Source organism: Haliaeetus albicilla, chromosome 6, assembly GCF_947461875.1.
Source record: "Haliaeetus albicilla chromosome 6, bHalAlb1.1, whole genome shotgun sequence".
NCBI classification, from domain to species: domain Eukaryota; kingdom Metazoa; phylum Chordata; class Aves; order Accipitriformes; family Accipitridae; genus Haliaeetus; species Haliaeetus albicilla.
The window spans coordinates 41,200,304-41,227,866 of NC_091488.1; the positions used below are offsets into that span (position 1 = coordinate 41,200,304).

The following is a 27,563-nucleotide window of genomic DNA, read 5'->3' on the forward strand; positions in this document are numbered from 1 at the left end:
GGCTATTGCTGTTGCAAGGCCAGCAGGGGTTTCTGACTTCTACTTACTAGTAGGCGCACCCACACATTGCAAAAGAACATATCCCTCGCCCGCTACACATGCTTCAGAGCTGATACGCTGTTCTCCCATACACATAAGAGATGCTCTCCTATATTGGCATAACCCCCGCTCACTGACCTGAGAATCAATTATTGCCATGTCAGGAAACAGGAGCTATCAAGAACATTAGTTACGTCAAGCAAATCTTTCATCACTCCTTTTTTTTTAAGGGTATTAGATGCTTATATTGAAACACTACATTTCCTTCTGGCAAAAGTAAACCAAAATCCCATTCTTTCAGCCAGGGATAGCTATGTTCAAGTGGTCCTTCTTTGCCTCTTTGTTGCAACTCTGTAAACTGGAGCAAGCCAACAGGACAAGAGCCTCTATACCGAGAGGCGCAGACAGGCGGGAGCCATGGTTGCACCCCCAGAAGCAATGTTCTCGATTTCCTCAGGTAGGTGTTAGCAGCTGGGGGGACCTGGGTATGTCAGGCTCCTTCTATCTTTAAAACAAGAAGTAATGGCAGGGAAAGACCCAAGGTACCTCATCAGAGTCTAGGTTCGGAGCTATGTGGCCAAAATAAGTGGGGTTTTGGCAGGTGATAATACAAATTTCTTCACAAAAGGCTGTTTTGCTCCTTGCTGGAGGGGGATGCTGAATATGCCACTGTGGCTGTCAAAGCTGCAGGAAAAAGAAACAGGCTAACAAAAATAAAAATGCCAAAGACAACAGGTACTGAGGCAAAGGCTTTTATTCTGTCTAGAGCTCCATTTTTTGGCTTACAGGGCCTCAGAAGTTGTTCCACCTGCAGGCTTTGCATCTTCCAGTGACTCCTGTAACGCTGCACCTCAACCTACACTGAGCAAGAAGGAAAGGAGAGAGAGCGAGTGAGCGATGCAGAGTCAGTACAGCGCAAGAAACTCTTCCAAGGCCATCTGGCAAGTAAAGAAGTCCCGAACTCTGTTCACGCAGAGGGTTTTGCAAAGGGATGATGATGCTGTGTGGGCAGCATCAGTCTAAGGGTGCGGGTGAGCTTCTCAGCAAGGGCTGGGAGACCTTTCCCGGGAAGGGAGACATTGCCTTTGGCCGTGTCCCTGTCCCCGCCGGGATGGCCATCGGGTGGCGGCAGCGCTCCAGTGAATGGCAAGAGCAGATCTTCCTTCTTTTTTTTTTTTTTTTTTTTTTTTTTCAGCAGGCCGAGCAAGATTTTTGAGTGCCGGGAGAAGAGGTGCAAATCACACACACGGCTCCCCACTGAAAGCAAAAAGTCAGCTGAGCTCGGTCTGAAACACAGGCCACATCTTGGGTTGTGCAAAATGGGAGCTCAGCTTGTTTTAAAACGCAGCCTTCAGTGTCAGTCTACTCTAATTAGACCAGCTGACAGTGCTGGAAAAAACAGGCAAGCTTTCATGTACCTCAGCCTCTTCTCGGGTCATTTCTTTGGCTCATGTGCAACGAAAAGGTCTAGTTTTCCCAACCTGATCTAATAAAAGATATTACTGGGCTTTACGCACCACACTTAACGCAAACACCTAGGCCATCATAGGCTTTCTGTACACGAGCATTACAAGAATAGAGATGTCAGCATGTAGTTGGTCAGAGGAAGAAACATCCTTCAGCATAAACCTAAAAGAACCGAAGGAGACCCAGGACTTCATTAAAAGAAGCAGCAGCATCTCATTGAACAACTCCTTGCCAAAAGTGGCAAAGAAGATCCCATTGTTTTCTTTATAGGTAACTCATTAGGCCCATGCATGTAGCTCTACCCAACAAGAACAAAGAACTATTTGAAAAAGAGATGAAATATAGAGCTAGCCCTGTTAGAGTTTCGTCCACCCTGCTTATTTCTGGAACCAGATCTCGTGTCTGACCAGAAGTAAGTAAATGTCTAATTCCTCCTTAAGTTAAAAAAAAGGTACCTTTGGAAATAGGCGACCGAGTTCATGTTTCTAGCAAGGGATTCCAGGTTTTGGTTTGTGTTCCTTACCTTGGCGAGAGCCTTGTCTCATGCAGAGGACGCATCTCCTCAGCTGCGGGGTTAAAACAATGATCAGAACCACTACACCTCCGATACCAGCCGCCACAACGCCAATGATAGTTCCAATGGATTCTTCTATACCAAACAAGCCTGGGGGAGAAGGGAAGGTAGAGAGGAACAAAAGATGTCATCCAGGCAAGCATATGCAATGCAGCCAGCACTTTTTCTGCAGTGGCTGCAGAGGAAGCTACTTACTACGATATCAATTAGGCTAATGTCTTGTCTGATATGAAATCATAGGCTTCTACAAGGGAGACAGTGTGTTGCACTACAGTGCTATTGATTTTTTTCATTCCTAGTAGGAAGCTGCTACACTTTCTGGGGATTTAGAGATAGGACAGCCCCGTCTCCCTAGCAATCTCCCTTAACAGCTGGATGCTATGGGATGGCAAAAGATGCTGCTGCCTGAATTAATGGGACTCATGCTTGTATGCTTTATTTTCAAATGGAAAAAAATACTCTGACCATTTTGAGAAAGTCAGCATTCTCCCTGTCTACCTCCAAAGGAGACAGCACCAGAGGGCAGGCAGAGCTCCACTGAAGCCCTTTCTTTGATTTGTTGCTCTCTGGGACTGTTGCATGGCAGAGATGGGATGATCCTTTTTTTTTTTTTTTTTTTGAGATAAGAGCACGTTGGCATTCTGGCTTTATTATTTGTTGGGACTGAAGGATGATTCAGGAAGAACCTTTGGTCAGGTGAGCATAGTACGATGGACTGTTACAAGGGTTGTGGGACGCAGCGTGGAGAGCATCTGCACTGTAGCTTAGTGTCTGCCAGAGCAGGAAAGTCTCTTTAGAGAGGGGGAAACTGGCTGGGCAATGGCACACAACTGATCTGATTAGATTTTAAGTGATTGCCTCATGCTCAGGGTAGTCATTTTGCCATGTGACTCACCCAGGAAAGGTAATAAAAGAACGATTAAAAGCCTTCCAGTTTTATCTACAGTTGCAGTCCGATCAGGCATTCACTACATATATCTATGTGATTATATTTAAGCTTCACTAGAAAATTTGGATAGCTTTGCTACCATGTTGACACACTGATTTCCAAGCATCGGACCACACGTTCACAGGAGCAGCCATTATTCTGTGCTACCTAGTTGAATGGATGGACATTGAGGTTTACTACAGCTGTGCTCATCAGTAAATAACCCGCTCCCTTCTCCCACATAAAGGGAAGTATCTTGTAGTTTAAATCCATTTGTGGGGCTGCTCTTTTCATCAGGAAAGTAAGGCCAATGAAGGTGCTGTAGAACCATTACTTACTTTACTTCAAAATATATGTCATTTGTTGCCTGTAATGGACAAGTTAACAGAGTCAGCTAATTTCTCTTTTTAATTTCAGATAAATTTTTGGACAGTCTGGATTTGTGGCACATAACATTTTTTTACGAATTATATTTCTCATATCCTCTTGTCCCTTTAATTCAGGCATAGTGCAAAAATTATATATTTCATCTTCTCTGGAACACAGAAAGGCAATTACACTGGCCAGAGTGCAGACGTTGCAAGAGTAACCTGCGCTACTGAGACTATGAGATCAAGCCAACGGGACACCTCATTAGACACATGACCAAGCACTTGCAGGGGGCACAGTTTTCTTGCCTTGTTAGTGCTACAGTTTAAACTGAGTAGTTTTATAAAAATTAGTAATGGAAGAACTCGGGCTCAAAAGCACAAAGGCTTAGTGAATCTTGGTGAGCTAGAAGCTTTGGTAATGAATCAGGGGGAAACAGCAGTTGCATAATTTAGTCTTGACACAGAAGGTGCTATTTTTTGTTAATTAGATGACAAGATAATAAACCTTCTGATGTGTTGATTTGTTGGGACTGGAATGTGTTTAGCCTACATAAAAAGGAAAGCTGCTTTGACATTTCCAGCTGATAGAAGGCAAAGCAAGTTATCTCCTTACTTAATATGCCCAGTGTCTATTTGTGAAGCTAAGAAAACATAGCATGGCACTTTTAATGCTACTTTGATTTTAATGTAAAGTTAAGCAGAAATGGTATAACGTGATCCTCATGTTTATTGTGGGATTCCTTATGTCATCCAGAGTTAAGGAATGAATACGCAAGTTAGTGGGTTGGAGAGAAATAATGTCAAAAAAGAGTTCGTAGCTGTTCCCTGAGGTGATATCTTGACACCTGCCATTCATGGGGGTTCTGCCAAACAGCTGTGAGTACAAGAGAACTTGCGTGACTCTTTCATTCTTGACACTGACTTTGATTTTAGTGATAAAATTATTCCTTCTTTTTTTGGTTATAAATGCCCCTCCTTACAATAAGACCTGTGAGACTGCTTATAGAGGCAAGCCAATCAAAATTAGCTGGCCTAACAAAAATAATGAGAAATGCTATAGAGCAATTACACTCCATGACACTAGGGCCTAACTGCTAGAGGCCAAACAGGCCAACTTCCCCCTATCTGCGAGCATGGAGACCAGCTTTGGAAGAGAAAGAGGGTGAAAAGAAGTAAATAACATCAAATATTACCCAGAGCCCTCCTGATCCTGAGCTTTGTGCCATCTCCTGTCACCACCTTCCCGTCTGGAAGTGTAACCTCACAGAAATAAATACCGTGGTCACTGGTTGTCACATTGAGGATCACCAGGGAGGCATCCCCCTGGGACAAGTCTCCACTCATGAAAACCCTGGAGTTATTTGGCAAGATGGTCACATTGTTTTCTAGCAGGTCCATCTGTCCCTTTTCATCTTCTTTGTACCACTTCACCATTAGGTCAGTCAGGAAGGGACGTTGTGGGCTGTGAAAGCGACAATTTAAGACCACAGTTTCACCCTCTTTGGCTTTTTCCTTGGCTGGTGTTTGAGTCACCAAAAGGTGCCATGGCTCAGGTGTTGTCAACAATGAGGGCCGTGCTGTTACGTGAGTTACAGCTGCATTCTCCTTGCTTGCACTTCCATCACTAACACCAACATCTGTACCAGGAAAGAGAAAGAAGAGTAGGGTTGAGAGTGGTAGGATGATAAACCTTCCAGCTGCTCCTGACTCTAACCACCACAAAGAATGGCTCCTGGAATTAGAACTTGAGGGTAGTCACTATTAAGACGATAGGGATTTTTTTCCCGGTTCCTGCTTAGACTACATTCATGTGTACAAACAGGTCTTTTCCTGATCCTCAGTTCCTTTCTACTCCCATACTAGAGGAAGATTGATGCCATTGTCCAATGGCTTTGGGTGAAGTTTAAAGACCATTCAGCCACATTTCCACCTGGAACACTAACCTCTTTCTTCCCGCCCCAAAAAATCTTGGAGCCTGATGTTCCTGCCTCTACTGCTTTTGAGACAAAGCAAAAAAATGCACGTACACTTACACACAGGCAGCTCTGTTCTGACAAGTACAGTGAACACGCGTACATCCTAATGCAACTGCCTGCATCCCAAAACATAATGTGAGCTTCTTAGAAGTTCTGGCACGCATTTCTAGTTTCAGGATAGGAAATCTTGAAATTATGGGATGAATCTCCATTGCAAGAGACTGAACCCCCAGCAGATCCTATCAGCGACCTGGGGGGCAGCACCTTGGCATTCTGCAGGTGTTCATACTGAGGGTGAGATCTATTCTCTGTGAAGGGACCCCATTGTCCTGCTACCTTTTGTTAGAAAAATATGGGCACATGCCTGTAGTAGAGACTTAAACCTGCCTTCTCTCACTCAGCTGCTAATCATAGTATCAAACAGCCTTGAGCTAAGAGTATTGTGAGTGGATCTCATTTCTGGAATCAAGCCTGAGCTCAGAAGATGAGAGGAATAGTTGCTGTCCCAAAAAGAGGGAAAACCAAACTCTTAAGCCAACAGCTGTCTCCAAGGAGTTCAGACTAATTTTTGGAACAGTTTCTTCTGTTGTTTTATTTTCCTCAAGTGAAATAGTCTCCCTTCATACTAGTCAGTGCCCTCTCAAGGACTGCTAACAATTCCACAGTGAAGGTCTTGATTTTCCATTGACTTGAGTCTTTCATTGCCATCCAAAGGGTGTGAAACGCTATTGTCTGGGTCTGGTATGACAATGACAATAGCCTCTCTATGCTCGGGGACAAATGTCTCAAGGCCATGGAAATCCAAACCCCTTGATGATCAGTTTGAGAGTTACTTGAATGGCTCCTCCAGGCATGCTTGTACACAAAATCACAGTTGTATTCATAGTAATTATTATTTATGGCTCATATGGGAGTAGCACTGACAATTTCTGTCAGACAGCAGGGCCCTGTTGTTCTAGGTGCCTTATAAAAGGATGGGGTATAGAGCTTACAGTTTAAATATCAGAGAAGAGAGAACTCATGGATGCAAAAATATGGAAAATATAAGCTGGCTATGAAACTAGGCAACAACAAAACATGTGAAAAACCTTCAGAGCTGTTTGGTGCTCTGTGCTTTTACCTCAAAGTGAAAATTTTGGCCTTGTAACTGGAACACCAATGCACGGGAATTGGATGCCTGAGAATTAGGTACCCAAATATTATTGTAGTTTTGGATCCAGCCCCCTAAAATGAGTAGTCCTTATTAAAGATACTGGATGAGATATTATCCTCATGTTCACACATAATCTTACCAATGAGCCCACTGGAGCTTCTCGGGGGAATCTGAGGTCTAGATTTTCCCTTTCCAGCTAGATAACAGTGTATCAGTGCAGCAGTCATAAAAGTTGAAGTATCTGGACAAGGTACTTTGAAGAAGTACAAAGTATAATTGAAATACTTGACAAAGCTGATGGTAGCTTGACATATTACAGTCTTTGTGTATCAAATATTCTGATGTGATCTATTTGGTTACTTGTTAGGAGTTAATTTGAGCAGTTTCATCATGAGTACTCTTTTAAAAATCTCTGTTCATTAACCATTATCTCCACTGGATACTGCTGCTTTAGCAAAAGCTGTATGTGCTACTGCTACCTTGTTTTCAAGGGATGGCCACAGAATTTCTCCACTACAAGTGTTCCAGCCTTACCACATGCACCCCCTGCAACACAATCATAATTTTTATTCCTTTTAGTGATATAAAAGGTATCATTTTTACACAGCCACTTAGTGGCATAGAGAACATAACTGAGCAGGAACAATGTGCTTTGATGTTGCCTCTGTTCGTCATGAGTTTTATTTGCACCTCCTATCATGAAATAACTGGCCTTGTCATCTGTGTTATCCCACATCTTGGATTCAATACAAATCACGTAACTTAAAGCTAATTAGGAAAATCAAAACACAAGAGCAGTAGGCTGTATTGTTTCACCCCAGCTCTGTTTGGAGGTTTCACTGAGAATGCCACAGCACAGCCTCTATTTTTCTTTTTCTTTCTTTCTTCCTTTCTTTCTTTTTCTTTCTTTCTTTTTCTTTTGTAAGGTTGCAAAACTGGAATATACTAGTTCACTTGTATTCAAATACACAATGCCCTTATCATATTGGCATCTGGGAGCATACCATGCCAAATGCCTTGTTGACTCTGCTTCAAAGCTCTTTTTAAGTCAGCCGCTTAGTTAGCAGAGTGATGTGTAGGTCCCCTGTCATGCGGGTTGTAGAGCTCAGTCCCCAATGGAGAGGAATGCAAGGCTTTTTGGTGAAAGCACTTGAGCTAGACAGACTACAGAGAAATACAGCACGGATGATCTTGTCTTGACCTGGAAAAATGATTAGATGATCTAATAGGTCATTGTCATATGAAGTCGGTAGTTCACGGCCAGTTTTCAACCATGAGGGGAGAAAGCTCTCTGGGATTTCCTGTAATGTGACAATGTGCTCCACATTTGGCAGTACTAATAGGGCACCCACTAAGCCATCAGCCTCCCCTTTATGCAATCTGCAGGTTGATACTTTCCCATGTAAGGCCATGTCGTTGGCTGTGAATGAGAAATACACAAGGCAGGCTAGAGGAGGTGGGGTGACAGGAGGAAAGAATAAAAGATACCTGTGCTCTCTTCCAGTCTTGGAGCCTCTAACTTACTCTTTGGCGCCTGCAGTAAACCCAAACAGCCCTGCAAGCTTCTTCTGACAGCTGCCAACAGCACCGGGGACCCAAAATGGTGGGTGGAGGTCAGTGCAAAATTTAACCTTTCTAGTTGAGCCTCCTCTCCTTTGTTCACACTCATTAGGTGGAGGAGAGGTTGAGGGCAAATAGGGCTCGATTTCCAACCCACAAAAAAAATCCTCTCATGCTGGAATGACTGTCTTTTAGATGGGTTTGTTGGCTTTAGAGCTCAACTTCACACTCAGCTGGTGCCATGAGGGTGCTATACAAGCTGTATTCAGCTCCCAGTTGTCTATGATTAAGTGATCAATGACTGCACATTTCTCATCTTAATTTATATGACTTTTGCCCTGGGCTGAGGTTGGCTTTTGCAAATGGATATGAATAACTACCTTGTAGACAATAACTGGTTGCTAATACATCAGAGAACCAAAATAGAAATGAAGCTTCTAGCAATGATGATACACAGCCTTTCTTCTTGAAAAAGACAGGCAAACATACTCTTTCTGAACATTTCTATTAGCTAAAGAGGAATGTATCCATAAAGAAAAGTATGTTTTAATGCAGTGCACAATACAAGATACAGTTTTCCTGCATCCTGAAGAAGCCCTCAGTGTAAAGTTGCTTTTTGGGGGGGGGGGGGGGGGGGAAAGAGAGAACGTCTCAAGCCAAACTCTAGGAATAAGCTATATTTCTTCTAATTAAGGAAGGTGGTTTAGTTAGTACTCACCCACCAACAAGAAGAGGAGGAATGAAGATGCTGCAGATCTACAGAGCTTCCCAATGTGCTGGATCATAGTTGCTGAAGTATATGGCCTCACCGTCTCTCCCTCCGGTAGTACGGGCAAAAAAATATGTCTGTGTTATTGCAACAGGACCTCACATTCTGCCCAGTGAATGTCACACTTTCTAAAGTTACCACAGCTTCGAGCTCACAGTGCTCTGCCTGCTGCCTGGATGACAGCCACATTTGAAGCAACAACAATGAGTTCTGGGGCCTGTTCTGATGTCTCCCTGAGAAGATTCTGAAACTGTTCTGAGAGCACAGGGAAGATAATCCGTTGTTTTTTGCTTTGGCCTTGTATAAACCAGAACTTTGGGCTGAGTACAGAATATCCAGATACTCAAAAGGAGACCTCTCTTCTGCTGAACCCCCTCCTTAGTGGAAGTGAGAAGAGAAAGAGCATTGGCTTGATTTTCTGAGCAGCCGGACTCCTATCATCCTAATTCACCATGAAAGGAAGTTATAGGAATTCAGTATCTTTGTGGCTATGTGCACACGGTGTTTATAGGTAAAACGTATTCCCCAAAGTATTTTTTTCCAGTGCAGAACAAATCTTTTTTCACAAAAAATCAATTACTTAAACTCAATTTAAGTAAAGCTCATCTATGCCACCTGGGTGGAGGGGAAAACTGCTAAAGCAGGTGGCCTATCTGCAAAACTAGCAGGTGTGCTATGGAATGGAAAATCTGGGTTTACGCAAAGGTACATACACAGTGCTGCATTGTGGAAAGATCTCCGGCAGCCCCAAAGCCTCACCTGTAGCCTCCAGCTCTGCCAGCAGTGCTACCACTGTACCAAGCACGTGCCACTCTCGCTGGCTGGATGACTCCTTTTCCCTCAGCTATGGGATCAGCAATTACGGCACACCTTTCCAGAAGCCCGCTGGCTTTATCTAATGATTTTGCTTATCTTTAGGACTCTTCAGATAATGGAATTGTGCTTGAGTATCCAATAAAGACTCAATTCCACATCTGTTAAAACACAAAGCACGATTCAGCTGCGAGGCATGAGTATTTCTGCTTTTCTTTGTATTTGAAAGCAAAACAGACCCCCAAAAGCCCTCATCACACCATGAGGAAATCACACTACTGTCATAGGGCTTTCTTGAATACGCTTTATTAAATTCTGTGATCTGCTTCTTTGCATGTGGATGCTCCACAATAACAGTTTAAAGGAATTCCACATCTGACTTGCAAAACTCTGCTGACCAAATAACGTCAAGAGGAACAACCCATTCCTTGAGCGATCACTTGTTGCTCTAGCTTTGGTGTGGTGACACCTGTATCGCTGAAAGCAGGATAGGCTAGAGGGAGTACAGCTAAAGGAACCTAAAAGGCAAATATTTCTTCTCTGTTTGAAATGGGTTGGGAGAGAGGGAAGACCTGGACTTACCAGGAAGGAATCACTCCTAAGTAAACTATATATTAAGAAAGGAACCGGGACCAAGTGCAGAGCAACATAGCACTTCAGCAGAAAGCTGGAAGGTAGATTGTGGTCTTCTGAAGGAAGTACTAGTGAGCAAAACCAAAATTATCTATGGAAGGAAAAAGTTAGAGGAGTCAAAACAATCAAGAGTTTGAGGAGGGAATAACCTGTAAAGTCAAAGGCACCTGGCAGATCAAGAGGAACTGGGACCGAGTTACTGGCTTAGAGTACTGGCCATGATTGCATGTCAGAGAAGTCAGCGTGGGAAGATGGAGCTGGACCAAAGGCATTCCGGTGTCTGATTTAAACCCAAGTATTTGGTGTGTTTCTAAAAAAACTTTCAAGCGTGTTGTGATGGACAGACTACTGTTGTTCCTGCAAATGCTGTTTATGTTCATTTCATCCTGTAATGGCAATTCTCTTGTGAATCTCCCATTAAATAGGACATGCCTGAGCAAAACCATCAGGCCAGCCGGATTTTAACCGAGGGAATACAAAGGGGTTTTAGTGTTGCTGGCAGCCATCAGCTGAACATCAAGCTTCTCCCACTTGGTTAAACCAGTATGATTCAGAGAGCACCTCAATTTTTGGACAAAAAGAAAAGAAAACTGGTCCCCTGAGTGTTGTTGAGAAACGCCTGAAAACTTTGAGTTTCAGAGGTCCAAAGCAAAAAAGCAAGCAACAAAAGCAAAATAAAACACACATTCTCTTTTACACTTTCTTGTAAATTTTGGAGACTCGCAGTCGGCAGCGTTAAAGCTGTCCTTTCTGGGCCAACAGCCGGGAGGGGACGTCAGCCACAGGGACTTCTGGCACCTTTGCTAATGTATCAGCAAGCAGATATCACAGGGCCCAGAGATGTCCCTTCAGGGAGAGCCTCAACCCACTTTCTGGGGAAGTGGCGAGAGAAAAGGGGCAGCAGAACAAAACAGCGCTGCCACGCCAGCCTGCTCTACTCCTCCTTCCTTCGGCTGCCCACCCATCCCTCTTCATCCTCCGCCAGCCAGCCACCCAGCAAGGCGGAGATCTCTTTTTCACATCCCAGGGCTCTTCTTTTTTCCTGCGAGGTGACCCGAGGGGACACACCTGCGAGCCACCATGGCTCTGGCTGGGTCCCCTGCTTTGAGGGACACCCTTTTGGTGCTGTCTAACTCGGAGCCCAGCTCTCCAAACCCCTGGGCGCTCACAGCTTGGGCAGCGACCCCCCTTTGGCGCTGCTCAGCAGCTTTAAAAACCGGAGCCTGGGTTTCCTGAGGTGATTCCCCCACCATCGACTTCCTTCGTTTCACCTCACCCCCCCTGCTCAGCCTGCAAGCCGGCCCGCACGGCAGCGGGGTGGCTGGGCAGGCCTCCGCCTGCTCCCCTGCAAAACCGGCGGCGGGCCGGGGAAGCGGGCTCGGGCCCTGGACGGCCCCTCAGACCGCGGCCCGCCGCGGCGGCAGCGCTGGCCGGCTGGCCGGGCCCGGGTCGCCTCAGGAGGAGGCGGAGGGCGGGCTTCCCTTCCCCTCTCCCCCCCTAGGTGTCCCCCTGGAGCGGCCTCTCGGCGGCATTTTTCCGCCGAACCCCAACCCCCCCCCGTCAGATTTTAGGAACCGCTTTCGCTGTTGAACCGACTGCCGGGGCCGGGCGCCAGGGGAGGGCGGCGGGGCGCGGGGCTTTCCCTCAGGAGGGAGGCAGCTAAGGCCGCCCCCGACTCCCCGCAGCCAGGAGTTTCTCCTGCTGCAGTCCTCACAAACTTTCCACCGGCTCCGAGGCTTCGCCATTAACCCTTGTGGAAGCCGCAGAAGGGTCTCTGGAGCCGGCCGAGGGAGGGATCAGGGGCGCCGCGGCCCTCTCCGCCGCCCCCCACCCCTCCCCGACGGCTCCCCCTCCTCAGGAGCCGCGCCGCTCGCCCTTGGCAACCGCCTCGGGCCGGCGCCCCGCGGCCCGGCCGGCGCCTGCCCCTTTAAATGGCGGCCGCGGCCCCGCCGTGCGCCCCGCTGAGGCAGTTAGCGGGCGCCGCGCCGCCCTCGCCCCCCTCCATGGTAAGCGCCGCGCTCTGCCCGCTCCCCGCCGGCCCTCGCCCGCCCCTCCGGCGGGCTCCATGCCCCCGGCCGCTGCCCCGCCGCGGCCCGCCGCCCCCCCGGGCGAGCCGCGGCGGCGGGCTGCGCAGGTAGGTGCGGGGCCGGGGGGGACACACGAGGAGGACGGGACGGGAGCCCCGCTCCTTTCCCCCCGCGGGACGGGACGGGCGGGCCGAGGCCGCGGGGCCGCCCCGGAGGCCCGGCGGTAGGGTGGCCCCCGCGGGCAGCGCTGGGAAGCGCCGCCCGGGGGTGCGGGGCCGCCGCCGTCCCCGCCGCCGCCTCTACCAGCCGCCTCCCCAAAAGTTTTTTTGGGGCGAGGCGGGCCCGGCGGGTCCCCGGTGAGGAGGGGCGGCGAGCGTCCCGCGGGGCTGGTGCGGCCCCCGGAGGGAGGGTCCGGGCTCTCGGGTGGCGAGAGCCGCCTGGAGGTGGGGGGGAGAGACCCAGCCGCGCCGCGGGGCAGGCGGCCGCGGGGTTGCTGTGGCAGCCGCTTCGCTCCGGCGAGGCGGTGGGTCGGGAGCGTCCCTCCCGCGGCAGTAACGGGTCCGTCCGGGGAGGGAGCAGCAACTGGTGGCGGTTGCGGCGAGTCCGTGTGTTTTGCGTGGAGAACCCCCCTGCTCTCACGCCACGTAGCCGGGGGGGGGGTCTCTGCCTTCTGCCTCGCACCCTGCTGTCTTCTCCGGAGCGCACGTACCCCCGGCCTGGGCCGCGGGCTCGGCGGGAGCCTCGGAGGAGCGCGGGTGCTCACACCCCTGTCTAGGCATGGGCGTGCGTGTGTGCCAGCATCGGTGCGGTTCTGAGTCGTTCCGGGCTGGAAACCCGGCGTCGTGTCTCATCGATGGGTCCAGTAGTACAGGCGGTGTTAGTTACTGGTTACGGCCCTGGACTGGTTTTGTGCCGGTTTGTTAGGTGGCTTGGGACAAGTGTCTTTCTGGGGCTCGGTTTCCCGTCATAAAGTAAAACTGACCTCCCAAGTGAAGAATATTGATATCAAGGGAGAGCGCTACGGGAGAGTGCTTGTATTTATAGTAAGCAATATGAGTAGAACTGTTCGCCTCCGAAGTGTTGCGCTCGTATTTATATACGACACAACACACAATTTATAGTGTAACTAACACTAAGTATAAATATTTGATGGATTTTTGTTATAATAATATATGTCAGAGCTCTGTTACACCTGCGTGACCTTTCTCAAGTTTTGAAAGGTCCCACAGATTCTAGAGACATGTTGCGCGTTATGCACTGACGTCTCATGTTGATGTTATTCTAGCTCTAAATGTCTGTGCAGCTTCAATGTGCAAGTTGAGGGGCTGCTGTGGAAATGAAATACTCTGTTAAAAATGTAAGTAATAATTAAATATAGTATACTCTGGAAAAAATGTAAAATCAATTAAAAGGCTGTCAGTGGGAAGTGTTTCTGTGCCACTCGCCTTGGTAAAATTAGCATGTCAAGTTTCATTTAATATATGCTTGTTAAATGGATTAACCATCATATTTCAGTTTTCTCCTCCGTTGTTGAATTACATACCTTGTTTCTTTGTTCACAGGAAGTTCATGAAGTGGATCATGGTCTTATTAGCCAGCTGCTTGCTGATTCAGAGGGCACTCTTAGTTCGTGCGCAGAGAAAATGCAGGGTCCTGCTCAGTATAGCTGGAGTTCTGACTGGAGCTTTTGGGTAATGTGTTTTATCTTTCTTCTAACTTGTGTTTTATTTATAAATATAACATAAGTATATTTTAATTTATATATATATATGTGTTTATGTACTAGCTTTATATACACGGTTCTCAGGTTGCTTTGTAGTCATGAATTAGTAAAACGTTCTCCACCCATGTAGTGAGGTAGGTTATTTTATCATTATCAGCTTACTTAAGTGTAAGCTGAGACTGAGAGGGGTTGAAGTTGTTTACCTGATGTCGCCTATCAAGTTAGTGACAGGACTTCTGTGCCCAGTCCTGTCTCCCAGTTCCTTGCCTGGTGCACTAACCTATCCAAAGTCTCTTTATGCCTTTAGAAAGACATTGTTGATGCTTTTTAACAGTAAGGGCTGAATTTTGATTCTCGGTGCTGGGTAGTTCTTCTGATGCGCTTTCCTAGTGTCTGTTTTTTGTCAGGTAAACTCATTTGTTTTCCACAAGAGTAATTAAGTTTCCTGTGTTCTGTGTAAAGAATGGGATTTGTGAATAAGAAGGGCAGAATGGAGGGGTTCAATCTTGCTCCTCTCCAGGGAGATGCCCCACTGAAAGTGGAGGGTGTAATAATAAATGCTGTCTTTAATACTCTTATCGTGCTTTTGATGGAATTTTTTTTTTTTTTGTTTCCCCCCCAATGCCATGAGAGAAGGTAAACTTACAGGTGTAGACTTAGAGCGTATGTTTTGCTGTTGGTTTGGTGGATGGGTTGCTGCTGTTAGATGGGGAGGGGGAACACTTGTGTGTGCAGCCACAGGCAGGGTAACACCTGATCTCGTGGGAGACTTAGATTCCCTTCCGCACAGCTCTGACAGTCTGACTCGGTTTCTGCATCAGGTGGGCTCAGTAAATTGGCATGCTTCATCTTGTGCATAGGAACATCATCTGGACTACCATGTCCTAGTCCTGATGAGGTCATCGTGCTCAGCAGGTGAAAGATTAAGTAACTAGCAAAGGCCGTAGGGAATCTGTGGCAGAGCTTCGAGGGGGATCCAACTGGGGGATCAGATTTCCCAACTCCTTATTTATAAATCTAGCTTGTATGTCTTCTCATTCCTCCTTTTCAAACTAGGCATATGTCCTAATGGTCATAACATTGATTTTGCATCTCAGGCCCTAGCATAAACTTCCCCCAAAATACATGTGTAGTTTTAAACTGAGCAACAGCAGTCTGGAGCCAAAGGAAATGGGACAATCTGAATAAATCCCAGCAGGTTGTAGAATTGTGTCGCTAGAGAGCGAGCACTTGGATCGTTCAGTATTTTCTCCACTGTTGCTACAAAGGCGATAAAGGGCCGTTCTGCCTGTGCCCTGCGGTATCTGTACTTGAATCAATAGTAAATCATGCTGCACAGACATTGTAACTGCTAGCTATGCTCTCATGAGATGGCAAATTAGATTGTGTAAACTAACTCTTGATGGTTTGTATACAAATGTTAATGCAGTTGGCAGTTTGTGAAGAAGAAACCTGTTTAGGTCTTAGGGTCAGTTTGTTGGACTTGGGCTTGCAGTTAGCAGCTCAGTCTTTTCTTGATAAGCTTGGCAATCTAAAATAAAGTCAGTAAAGTATAATATATGAAGAATGTAACTGTGCTATTGGCTTTCCATTTTTAGGTTTCACACACAAGCCAGAGATTAGAGGTTTCTTTGAACAGAGCTGTAGGCATGTAAGGTGCAGGGTATTGTGTTTCCTCACAGTGCCACTTTCTGCTTCCTGTAGTAACGTGTGCTTGTAACTTCAGCGGAATGGGATTCTTCTGCAGTGGCAGCCGCTAAGAGAGCGTGAGATGTTGTCCGGTATAGTTAAATGCTTGCCTTCTGTCTATGATTTATACTTCAAGATCTCAGTATTTGTTTGAAGTTAGTGTTTATCTGGTTCTGCAAATATGACCTTGCAGTTAAAACAAAGGAACTGTGTAAATACTTGCCTCTTGTAAGATAGTGCTGTGGCTTGTAATGTTCTAGCCATACCGTTTGTCACTGATTAGTTTTAAAAACCTCTACCAGTCTGGTTATAGGAGGCTGTGGTACTCATTTTCTCAGCCTCAAGGGGACTGAACTTAGAAGTAGCAAGAGGCAGAAAGTCACAGATTCAAGGCAAAAATTAAGATCTTCTAATTAAAATGTTATGTCATTGGCATATTTCCCTGGTCTTCTAGACAGAAAATGTGTTTTAATAACTTGCATGGTTCATGATCAGCTGCTGACTATATAAACAAATCATTAAAACTCCCTAAATACTGAGTCATAGTAAATGTGTAGGTGATAACACAGAAGGCAGCTTGTTGCAGTGTGCAAAGCATGTGTCACTGACATTTGGCAAAGGATCATCTTAGTGTCCTGTGGCAGGTGTGGATTTGTTATGCTCATTCCTGAAGTCAGTAGAACTAAGGAATTGCTACAAGACTAGCCTGCAGTAGCATCCAGGGATCAGCTTTGTTGCCTGGGTTATTTGCTTTGAGAGGCTGCACGTTTCTGACAACTTTGGTTTGCTCCAAGGATTCGTTTCTTCTAAATATGTACTCTTGTTTCTCTGATGATGGAAACCAAATGTGGATGTTAGAGCCTGACTGGTTTGACTTCAATTTTTCATGGATTTGAGTGGGAGTAGACAATTGTGCCATGCCTCTAAGTCAGGCCAGGTATCATGAGTGCTCAATAGGTGCTGTAAGCACATGTAATTAGCAGCAAGCTAGGGTTGGGAGCCTCTGGGATCTCGTTCCTGGCTATGGTGAGTGGGGAGAAGGAAGGGTAGCAGAAAAATCAGCAGGGAAGGAAGAAAAGAAGAGAAACCTATTAGGCATAATTTTTCCCCATCTCTAAAAAAAAAAAAAAAAAAAAAAAGTAATACTTTGGATAGCTTTATTGAAAAGTTTTGAGAAAGAAAGAATTTTCTGTACTACTGTAAGCAATTCTTAAACCAGTAGTGTTACAAACTGCTGTTTTTAAGGTGGGTGGCTTTTTTTGTGTGGCTTTATTTTTTATTTTTTTTTTTTTGAAGACCATTCTCTGGAGGTGGACAAAGCTAGACTTTTACAACCTCACTGGTAGAAGAAAAAAGTTTGCTTGCAAACTTCATCTCAGGGCTTACTCTCTTCACTGGAGCCTGTAAAGCTTGCATCTACTTTTGATTAAATAGTTCTAGTCTTGGCAACTGCAAATAGAAATTATGAAAGTCAAAGATGCTTTGGAAATTAAATTACATCTGGAAGCCCTATCTCAAGATTCTGAATTCACTTTTTATCCTTTTTACACTCTTCATACTGAAATATAATTCAATTTAATATCCTTGGAAGAAGAAACCCATGAAAGTCTTCAGTGTTCTGCTACTGTAATGAAGAAGGTAAAGGTGAATGAGGAAGCTAATGAAAAGGATTCTTGTATCAAGAATGAGGGTGTTCTGAGGACTCTAGTTTCTATTAATAAACAGTCAAAGTTCATATATGTCTACAATAAGAAGAATGCCCGTGGAAAGAAAGAACAAAAAAGTAAGTTCTTCCGTTGCAATGAAAAGGTAGGTGGAAAGAGTTGAAATCAAATGAGCATCTCTCAGAAAATTGCTTTTATCTGGGAGGCTTCTTTAAGAATTTGGAAATGTGACGTGCCAAGGAGGTGTTGGAAAGAAAATAATAAAAGAGGCTTTAAAAAAGCCAATTTGATCGCAGTGTAATGTCAGTTTAAAGAGGTGGTCAGTGTGAAGAGGTGCGACGATAGAAGCAAACAAGTGATACAGTGAAAGTGAAAATAAGCCTTTTATTTTTCATAATACAAGAATAAGTGAAGTTTTACAAGATTTGGAAAAGGATTTTGATTTTTTTACAAGCATGGATTTGGTCTCTATGAGAAAGAGCTAGTCTGTGGGAGTGTGTGAGAGTACATATGCCAAGAACACAATAAACATATACGAGTCAAACCTGCACAGGAGGGATGCAGATATACATTACAATTTGGAAGATAACTTATTGCAGCACAGATACAAGTCGACATACTTTGGGTCCAAGAGTAGTAAGGGTTAGATGAAATATTTCTTGCAGCTACAGTTGTTTGAATGCTCCTTCCACCTTTCTCTGAAGACTAATGTTCACTCTGGGAATGGCTTACTGGGCTTGTTAGATCAGTAACTATGTTTTGGCAGGCTGGTGTTTAAGGCCCTCTGACAGTTGCTTCATCTGTTGTGTTGTGTACTTGGTGTGTTACTTCTTCTGAAGAAAGCTTTTCTTCTCATCTGTGCCTCCAAATGCTTGGGTTGTGAAAGAGAGACATCACGGTTTGTGACATCGGAGGAGGATTTTTAGCCTTCTTTTTATTTGCTGGTATGAAGCAGTCTGCTAAGGAGGATGAGAATTGGAGAAATGCTGTAGGTCTCAAAAGAGAATAAAAATCTTAAGCACACATGCTGTTTTTTTCTGAAATGTCATAACTTTAGTCTAAATAGCTTTTGCTGTACTTGTAGCACTGGTTTGTTGTTTGTTTACCTATCGGGAATCTCTAGAATAGGTGCCTTTTTTTAGCCCTGTGATAGCACTGATTATATAGAAGCAGCATTTTAAAATGGTAAGAAAAGATAAACGGTGCAGTTCTGACTAGCCCTTGAACATGGCTGATTAGGCTAAAATGTTTTTCTCACTTCTTTTCACCCTGGGAATCTCTTTATTGCTGTTGAAGCAGCTCCAAACTGAGCACTGGGGTAGATCTGACTGCCATCAAGTTTCAGCCTGTTCTGAAGAAAGACTGGCAGTTTGGTGCCCTGTCTAAATAAGCTTACCGCAGCTGCAGCAGTGGGAGTTTCTATATAATATGAATTACTACACACATCTAAAGAGTTAGTCTAGAACCTGAAGATTAAGTTTAATAGATCAAGAAGAAAATACTTCAGATTCATGTGATTTACTTTTTTTTTTTTTTAAGTCACTGGGAGCAAAACCATTGGAAATGCAATATAGTTCAGAAAATCAGCATGGAGTTGGTTGAATGGTGATATCCTTTTAATGAAAGGGCAGTTCATAGCTTGTGGAACGAAGGGTTTAAGAGACAACTCTAGGAGATGGAAGTAAGCTCTGTTTTTGGCCTTTGTCGTTTGGTTACAGCTTTGTTGTTCAGCATTTCTGCAAACAAGCAGTGGTGTAGCACTGTCTTTTTTAAGTCTGCTACAGGTGAGCTACTTGCATCCCTTTGGAGGGAAAGAAGATGGGTAAACAAAACTACAGGATGTGATTGTTTGGTGGTACATTTAATTAAGTCATTAGCAGCGACTAGGAGTAGAAAATTCTCCAGGAGATAATTAAAGAAAGAAATAAAAAAATCAAAATCTGAAATATTTTATTGATGTTTAGATTATTTGGGACACATACTTACCTATCCAAAAACACAAGAGCGTTTTAGACAGGAGTATGTGGCTTTTCTGCTAATGACTACTCTGGAAGTTATATCTTATGTCACCCCATGTAGCAGATGGTTATGCACTAGTTGAGTTATGTCAGGATTCCTTGGTGATATTGGCAGCATTCTAGAAATGATGTGGAGTAAGTGTTTTTTTTTTTTTAGGTAGTGCTTTTTTATTGAAGTTGCTTATCGAGTCAGTAAAGCCTACACTTCAGATATTTGTGTATTTATTACTGCAACCCCCTAAAGCCCCTAGAGAAATGACAGATAAAGTCATTAAGGACTTTGGCCTGCTCATATGACCTCTCAGCTTCTCCTGTTTTCTGCTGTGCCTACACACCAGAACTCAAGATATCGCCCCTTGTTCAGAATGAGTGGAGGTATGTGATCGTGAATGATGGTGTGTATGTAGCTCTGATCAGCTTGTACTGATATACGTGTTTCCCAATAGCTGACCCTTTGCATTACATTTTAATATAAAATTGAAGAAAATTTGTGTGTGGTCTCTCTTTGCTGGGAATGGTTCAGTCAAATCTGGTAACAGCTTTTAATACAGAAATGACTAAGAGTAGAATCTGCATTTGGTTTCTAAGATAGAAAAAGATCAAATTAGATACTTCACAGGAAAAATTTGGGGCAATTGCTTGGTGAGTCCTATTTTCTATGTAATTTCAAGTGCAGTAGGGCTACTGGCAGGCTTAATGACATGACCAGTCTAATTTATATCAAAACAGTTAATGTAATTGGCTACAATCACTAGTGCATTAACTATGTAACTACCGTTGTAGTTTGTTTAATATGCTCCTTCAGGTTTTCACCACAGTCCTGATCCAAAGTATTTATGTATCCTTCTCTGAGTTGCTGAAAAGTAAATGAGACCAAGAGCAATTACTACCAAGAGGGTTATTTGTTTTCTTCATGACCTTTTTTCCTGACCAATATTTGGGGACTGTTACTAAACTTAAATACAGATCAGAAATGCCAGAGTCCAGTTCTGGCAAAGTAAGGAGGGAAAGTGCAACTGAGGTATGCCATTCTTTTGCTTCTGTATTTGGCTACTTTTGTATTAAGTAATCTTGATGGCACTTTGTTGCAGGTAAGGAAGACAAGAGTTCAGAAGTAATGTCTTATAGTTACTTTATTGTATGAGTTTTTTTCCCCCTCCTCCCCAAAATCTGGTTGGTTTTTTTTTTTTTTTTCACTATTCATTGAATGGATCAAGTAAGTCCAAAGATGAGCAGTCTGAATTTTTTTTTTTCATTTCTTAGGCAGCCTGCAGTGAAAGATCAGGTGAAGGAACAGATGTTCTTAACAAATAACATTGGCTAATTGTTTCACATACATGCTGTAGGAAGAAATATGAGTCAGATGAAACTGCTGGTCTGAAAAGAATGTATTTTTTATCCAAAAGGAAATCATCTTGACTGAGCTTTTAATTGCCATTGCATCATATTAGTACACTTCTGGCTGTTGAAGCCTGGACAATGTAGCTACAGGACTCAAAATTAAACTGGGGAGCAGACAAATTGAGCTAAATGATAACTTTGTGCTGGGAGGGTGACAAACTTGCTTCAGTTAAACAATGTTAAAATAGTAACTGCAGAGTTCATACAAACACACTTGGTTTATTTGTATTAAGTTTGTTTTAGAACTTGATGTATCACAGGGTTTTTTTGTTGGGGTTTTTTTTTGTTGTTTGGGGTTTGGTTTGTTTTTTTTTTGTTAAATCCTCCTGCAGTAGATGAAATTACTAAAAGAAAACAAAAACGTTGCTTGAATGCTGCATCTTTGAAGTCAGGAAAGTAGGTACAAATCCACAATTTTTCCTTAAAATGAAAGGAGCTAGACACTTAAGACCCTTGTGAACTTGGCTAGTACTAGTGTCTTGGGGAGGCAGCATGAAACATGGTCTCTGGCAGGGGCATTATAGGCATAATTTTACTACCATGATCAAAGAACATATTGCCAGCTATGGATGGTATTGATGAGAATGCTGAGTAAATCCGAGATTGGAGCATCTTGTTTCCTGGAAGCTAAAAGCACCTTAGTTTCCAGTTCAGAGTTGGGGAAGATGTTTGTCAATGGAAGTGTCCAAATCTCTTGAACTTTTTGCTCAACCTTCTTATTTAAAATTTAAATCATAGAATCATTTAGGTTGGAAAAGGCCTTCAAGATCATCCAGTCCAACCATCAATCATGCCCACTAAACCATGTCCTGAAGTACCCCGTCTACTCGCTTTTTGAATACCTCCAGGGATGTTTCCAAACTCAGAGGTACTTGGTAGCAGTTGTATAAAGAATTATATTTGAAATTATCAGCCTTATTGCTAACTGCAAACATGTTTAGTCAGCTGAAGATGGCATTATCTTTTAAACAGGAAATGCACTTAAATCCCTGTATGCTCATGCTACTTCTGAGGCCTGAGTCATACTGGTACCCAGGCTTTGGTGGGGCCTTTTTGAGATCACTTTGAGTCTTCTTACTGTCTTTCTGATGGAAAGAAATTGCCAATGAATATTTTTCTGTATAGATTTGCCTCCCAATGTCTTACTGCTCTTCCAACACACAGAGATTCCCTGTGATGTATCTGAGCTTTGCTTTGGGAAGGCAGAAGACTTGCCTTGTTTTTCTGGTGAAACCAGTTCCTGCTATTTACATATGAAGCTGATCTTGACAACAGAACTGTGGGCCATCTAAAGTGCCACCACCCAGCTAGGTGCACAAACACAACTGCTTTAGCCTAGTGAGCAGCTGTAGCTGGCAAAATGACTGTAAATATAGCCCCATTGTGTTCAATTATCTTTTCCTTTCAGGCATTCAGACTTAAATCTGATTATACCAGTGATTAAAATGCCTTGAAATGCATTCTTCTGTTTCTTCTCTCAGCTTCCTCAGTAGGGCTGTACTAGGAGAGGGATCTCTCTTCCCTGCTGTTGAGTCATTAGCTCTACGTTCAGCCAAGTGCCCAAGGGGATCCGACCTGTAGGAGGCTGGGCCTTCAGTGGGTGAGGTGGATGCACCAGAGAGACACCTGCCTCTTCTCCTGTAGCTCTGAAACTGAACGTGTGTTGTGATAGCTTCCAGGGATGCTGTCTTGCAGCTGGGGATGGGTGGTGCCATGCAGCAAAGAGGGACTCCACAGCCCCTCACTGCTGTAGTGGCTCGTGGTCTGTGCAGGGTGAAGCTCCTATGCAGCCTGCTGTTTTCTCTGTAGTCCTCCTCACTTCCAAAATAACTTCCTACACAAATGGCAGTCAGAGCCTGACTTCATGTAGTTACTTGCAGAAGTGCAGTGGACAGGTCCTAGGTAAGGCAGAGGGAAAGGGACAGACAGCACAAAGAAAGCAGAATAGATGTATGCCTTCTGTTCCCCTTTCAGGGCAGTTGGAAGGATCTGGTGGGCATGCAAAGCCCTATATCCTCTGCCTCAAAGTGTCTGCTCCGTGCCTATGACGAACTGAGCTCTGGGCAGCTGACGGAGGGGTGGGTGGTAGTGTACCCATTTTGGGAGCTTGGGGTATGCATGAAGCATGCCCTGATCTCCTCCCTGTCTGCCCTGGAGCTCAGACTGAGGAGGTCTGTTAGCAAGGGCTTGACTTACAACGTGGGCAATGGCCAAGTCTTGTGTGAGAGTAGATTTGGGTCCGTGCTGAGTTACCGGGTGTAGATGTACTCTATCTTTAAGACTGGTGCATGAGCTGTAGCCTTCAGTGCTGCAGAGAGGAGGAGCAGTGGGTATTGGGTGCTCCTTTCCAAGCTGGTGTTTCCCTGGTGATGGTACTTTCCTCAGCTGTCCCCTTGGGGACTTTAGTGAACTTGAAATGACCTATGCTACTGCAATCTGCCTCCCCAAATCCGTTTAGATGATAGTGATTTTTAGATTGGAGCTGGGCAGCTCTACGCAAGCCACCCCCCCGCTTAAGTTTTCTTTGACCACTTGCTGCAGCATTTGTGTGCGTGTTCTGCAAGGTTAGTGTGTTCCAGCCTGTTTTCCAAGCTGGCGTGCAAGCAGAGGCTGGCAGAACGCTAGCTAGCTCTGCTGGATGGTGTCCAGCACCGGCTCTGAGCAAGTGGGTGAGAGAGGGGGGAGCAGTAGAGGCTGCCTGAGTGCTGGCCAGGGATTTGCATGGGTTGGAACAGGCTGCAGGCAGCTAGAGGAGGAGGAGGTATATGTAGGGGGTGTGTGTCTTCTGACTCTGCGTTATCTTCATGCCTCAGTCAGTTTTATTTCTGAAATGGAGCATATGCTTTGCTCCTCACTGTACATGTCGAACTTTAGATTTTATATCCAAATCGGAGTTGTTACAAAAGTACATTGGCTTTACCATTTAAAAATACTTCAGAATGTTTATTTGCAGAAAGAAGCTACTGAATACTACAAAGTAGTTGCTTCAGAATAAGCAGAGGATATTCTCAATCCAAACTATATTTTTTTTTTTTTCAGGGAAAAGTCTATAATACTACTAATGACAAGAGGCTTTCTTACCAATGGTAAGAAGGTTATCAGCTTGTTTCGCAAGGATATTGTTGGAATAGCTTCAGCTGAACCCTATTTCAATGAAATGTAATGGCTTGTGAAATTGAGCTAATTCCAGTGGGATCTGAAGGAGAAATTTGGGAGAGTTCCTCATATGTTCTAAACTGAAATACTTTGTTACAAAATTTTTCCAGATCTTTTCTACTGCTTTTTCTAAAGAACTTTAAGTTGTACAACCAGTTAAAGACTTTTTTTTTTAAAGTTCTCCAAACAAATACCTCTACATCTTGAAACTTTTAAAATATCAAGTCTTTCAGTTTTCTGAAACTGCTTGGGAAGGAAGCCACATGTCAGGTCAATGATGGCTTGATGAGACTGATGTCCACAGTGGAGCTGGTAAGGGCTGGACTACTGGTGAGGTGCTGTGGGACACAGTGCTTTTGATGTACTAGATCCAGCCTTTAAAATAAATAGGAGCAGTCTCTCTTTCGGAATTACATAATTCAGTCAGTTTCTTGACACTGGGTGTCAAATACTTTGTAAGTGGGCATCCAATATTTCAGAAGCTCTCCATAATGAAATAGTTCTGAGGAGTTTCTTCCTACGTGGATTTTTGTAAGCTACCGGTGTTAGTGCTAAATAATAGTCTGTCTAACATTTTTAGCATGCCTGTCCATGCATCTGTGAGAACTAGTTAATAGTAACACTCATTTTAAGGGGACTAGGGATTCTGTCTTTAGCCTTGTTTATGGGATCTCATAGGATTTAAAAAAAAAAACAACAAACAACCCAACCACAAAACCCCCAAGCAAACAAACAAAACCCTAGAAAATAGGGTAATTGCTCATGACCTGTATTCTAATATCCCTTCCTTGAAATTTTACATGTTGTATTTCCAACAGAAGAAAGACATAGGTGCACCAAAACTCTTACTGGATGCTGCTCTGTCTGTACACGGATGCTACTGAAGGAGAACTGCCATTGGTTTGTTTCGTGCTCAGTCACTAAGAAATGTTAAAATCTGTTTCTCCTTCAGCCTCTGCAAATAAGAGGGGGGCTGGGCCACAGAAGGGGATGTAATGACCCTAGTACATAGCCCTGTGTCTGCCAGTGGCCCACTGGAAGAGTGCCCTGTGCTTATGAGAGTCCCCTCTCCAGAGAAGTTAAGAGTGAATGAAGAAGAGCATATAATGAATGTAAGTAAAATAGTCCTGGTTCCCTAAACTCTTCCCCCTCCCACTGTGGCTATGAGCTTGTTTCCATTTCCTTGAGAGCATGGGAACTTTTGGAAAGCAGGCTCCTAGGGAATACAATGGCTGAGCCAACCCTGGAAACAGTTGTTTGTTTTTCTCTCTCTTTTTTTTTTTTTTTTTTCCCACATGCCTCATATTACCTATGAATTAAATAGAACTGTGTGGATAAACAGGTGTGATCAAATAGCTCCTTATTTAAAAAAAAAAAGAAAGTGGACACTCTGTACACATCCAGTCCCAAAGTGCACAGTGTACTGTACATAGCACAGTAAGTCACCTTAAGTAAGGTGGTATTACTCTTCAGGTCCTGTGAGTGCTTCTTTCCCTGTACAAGTTTAATGTTTTTGTGCTTCGAGAGAGAAAAGAATTGTAAGTTACTGCTAGTAAAGTTTGAGTACTCAATAATTGAAAGTTATTTCTAACCCAAAATTTTTCTGTGATTCTGTCAAGGAATGGTTAGTGAAAATAGATCACCGTAACAGAGTGGATCTGGGCTGTTTGCTTGTGACAGGGTAAACAGAACAAGTCTGACACTTTCAAAATACATCCTTGTGCTTGTTTTCAGAAGAAATGGAAAAATGTGCCCTAGAACTGTGAAAAGATAAGGGAGACTGGTAGTCATGTGGACGTGAGCTTCCACTGTGATTCTGTGCCTAAAAGCAAATGTGAGTCGGATTTGTGTGTTTGCAGTGACTCCTGCAATGCTACATCTAGCTTTCAAGAAGCACATTGAAAATAGGACAGGATTCAGAAGAGCCATGAGAATAAGTCTGGAAAAAAAATATCTTTTTGCTAATAGACTTGAGAAGCTTAATCCCTACCTCAAAAGAAGATACGGGGTAACTTGCTCACAATCTGAAAATAATTCATGAAGTGAAGACAAGATTAACCAACAGACCACTAGAAGAACTAACCATAGCTGGGATGGATTTTTCCATTGGGGTGACTTTCAATTTAAGAAGGTAAAATATGGTTTGTTTTGTGTGCTTTTTGTGTTTTTTTTTTTCTTTCCCAAAGGGAAATATGGTAATTGCAGCTCTGGTTTTGAAGCAGGAGCTAAATCGTGAGCTAGCTGTGGCTTTGTGCATTATAGGTTAGATTGGATGGTCATAATGAACTTTTCTGGACTGAAGAAATGACTGCAGTGGGATCAACATTTCTCTGATGGAAAGCTTGTCAGACTTGGCACATTTTACAGGTAGCCTCAGCAGAGAGATCACCATCTCAGTGTGCCATGGTAGTTGTTCTTGTGTTTATAGATAAGTCTGAATCTGTTTTGGAGTATGTGAAGTCTTAAGTTTGCCTGCCTTATACTGCTAAAGGAGGCTATTATTTAGGGCTGTTAACTTAGCTCTCTCCTAGCCTGCTGAGGCTTTAGACTCACTGGAAGTGGGATCTTGGTATGTTTTCTTTGGTTTTGGTGTTTTTATTTCTCCCTTACCAGATAAGTTTCAAGAATACATGTAGTCTAAAGTAGTCTTTTTGTATAAAATCAAACTCCTCTCTGATTCTATGTAGTTCTTCTGGAGGCTGTTTTCTTTTTCTTTCTCCTGATACTAAGAAGGATTTTAGATGAATTTGAAGTGGGAGAGGGGAGAGGAACAATGCATTCTTCAGTAGAAATGCAACAATTTTTGCCAGCATATTTAATATTTGTTTTAATGTGCTAGTGTAGGATTAAAAAGTACTTTCATCCTAACCTTACTAATGCCTCCAGATTTATTTTTGACCATGTCTAGAAACTTCATTGGAAAGTACGGGTCAAGCTCTTCTGTCTTTGGGGAATAGCACTTCAGGTGGTCTTTAAGTAGAGTGCAGAGATAGTGGCATGGATCTGCTTGCTTGTAGACAGAGGAGCAAAGTCATGCATCTCATTGGCCATATTTTCATGGTTAAGTGAGGCTTCTGAGCATAGAAGGGGAGTAGGTCGGCCAGCTTGCTTATTAGGCTTGTTTGATTCTGGGACCCCAAGGACTCGGTGGTAACTGATACTAACACTGAAGCTCAGTGGGAGGCATGTGTGCATCTCTCAAAATGAGGTGACATCAGAGTTGTATTACTCTGGTGGTGAGGTCAACTTATCTGTGTTCTCAGCCGTTTGTATTCATAGCTGCATGTTAAAAGTATAGAATGCAAATTATCAGGTAACGTGGGTTTTGTGGTGTCTCAAAACAAGGGGAAAACACTAACAAAGCAAATGCAAAATTATTACTGTCATTAGCAAATGTTAAAAAATGTGCACGCCGTTCTGCTGAGGTTGATTGACTATTTGCACGCTTAGTGATAATATGCAATCAAATAATTTCCTAACAATTAGCATTTTTACTGTACTCCTGGGAGAAGGTGTAGCTTAACTTTCTTCTCCAGTTTGCTAAATGGCTCAAATTATTTACAGTGCCCACACTTTGAAGATGTAAATGTGAAGGGAAGCTG

The 27,563-nt window shown here is 43.9% G+C and overlaps 2 protein-coding genes across 4 annotated transcripts in view; one reads left to right on the forward strand and one right to left on the reverse strand.

The window, feature by feature from the left end:
• Nucleotides 1-775: 775 nt before the first annotated feature.
• On the reverse strand, nt 776-8,963 carry LOC138685722 (hyaluronan and proteoglycan link protein 1-like). Of its 3 annotated transcripts, none has more exons than XM_069785776.1 (4): nt 8,787-8,963; nt 4,657-5,016; nt 2,030-2,170; nt 776-900 (listed from the first exon to the last, which is right to left on the reverse strand). In XM_069785776.1, the coding sequence occupies exons 1-4, from the start codon at nt 8,851-8,853 to the stop codon at nt 896-898; spliced, it is 573 nt and encodes a 190-aa protein (XP_069641877.1). In that variant the 5' UTR covers nt 8,854-8,963; the 3' UTR covers nt 776-895. The 3 variants fall into 3 exon arrangements, with proteins under 3 accessions (XP_069641877.1, XP_069641876.1, XP_069641875.1); XM_069785775.1 differs by having other exon boundaries at nt 776-895; nt 4,573-5,016; XM_069785774.1 differs by having other exon boundaries at nt 4,573-5,016.
• Nucleotides 8,964-12,199: 3,236 nt separating this feature from the next.
• The window catches only part of GRAMD1C (GRAM domain containing 1C), a 54,228-nt gene continuing 38,864 nt past the window's right edge, over nt 12,200-27,563 (forward strand). Inside the window, 3 exon segments of the mRNA XM_069785777.1 lie at nt 12,200-12,380; nt 12,383-12,417; nt 13,873-14,001. Coding sequence (XP_069641878.1) covers nt 12,215-12,380; nt 12,383-12,417; nt 13,873-14,001 — 330 coding nt within the window. The 5' untranslated portion in view covers nt 12,200-12,214.

What these genes read in the sequence shown, in the direction of transcription:
- LOC138685722 (XM_069785775.1), bottom strand. Translation starts at nt 8,853, where the DNA reads ATGATCCAGCACATTGGGAAGCTCTGTAGATCTGCAGCATCTTCATTC. An exon ending in CCTCCTCTTCTTGTTGGTGG is followed by an intron (nt 5,017 to 8,786) that starts GTGAGTACTAAC and finishes TTCCTGGTACAG; the next exon opens with ATGTTGGTGTTAGTGATGGA. An exon ending in CAGGATCAGGAGGGCTCTGG is followed by an intron (nt 2,171 to 4,572) that starts GTAATATTTGAT and finishes CTTCTCCCCCAG; the next exon opens with GCTTGTTTGGTATAGAAGAA.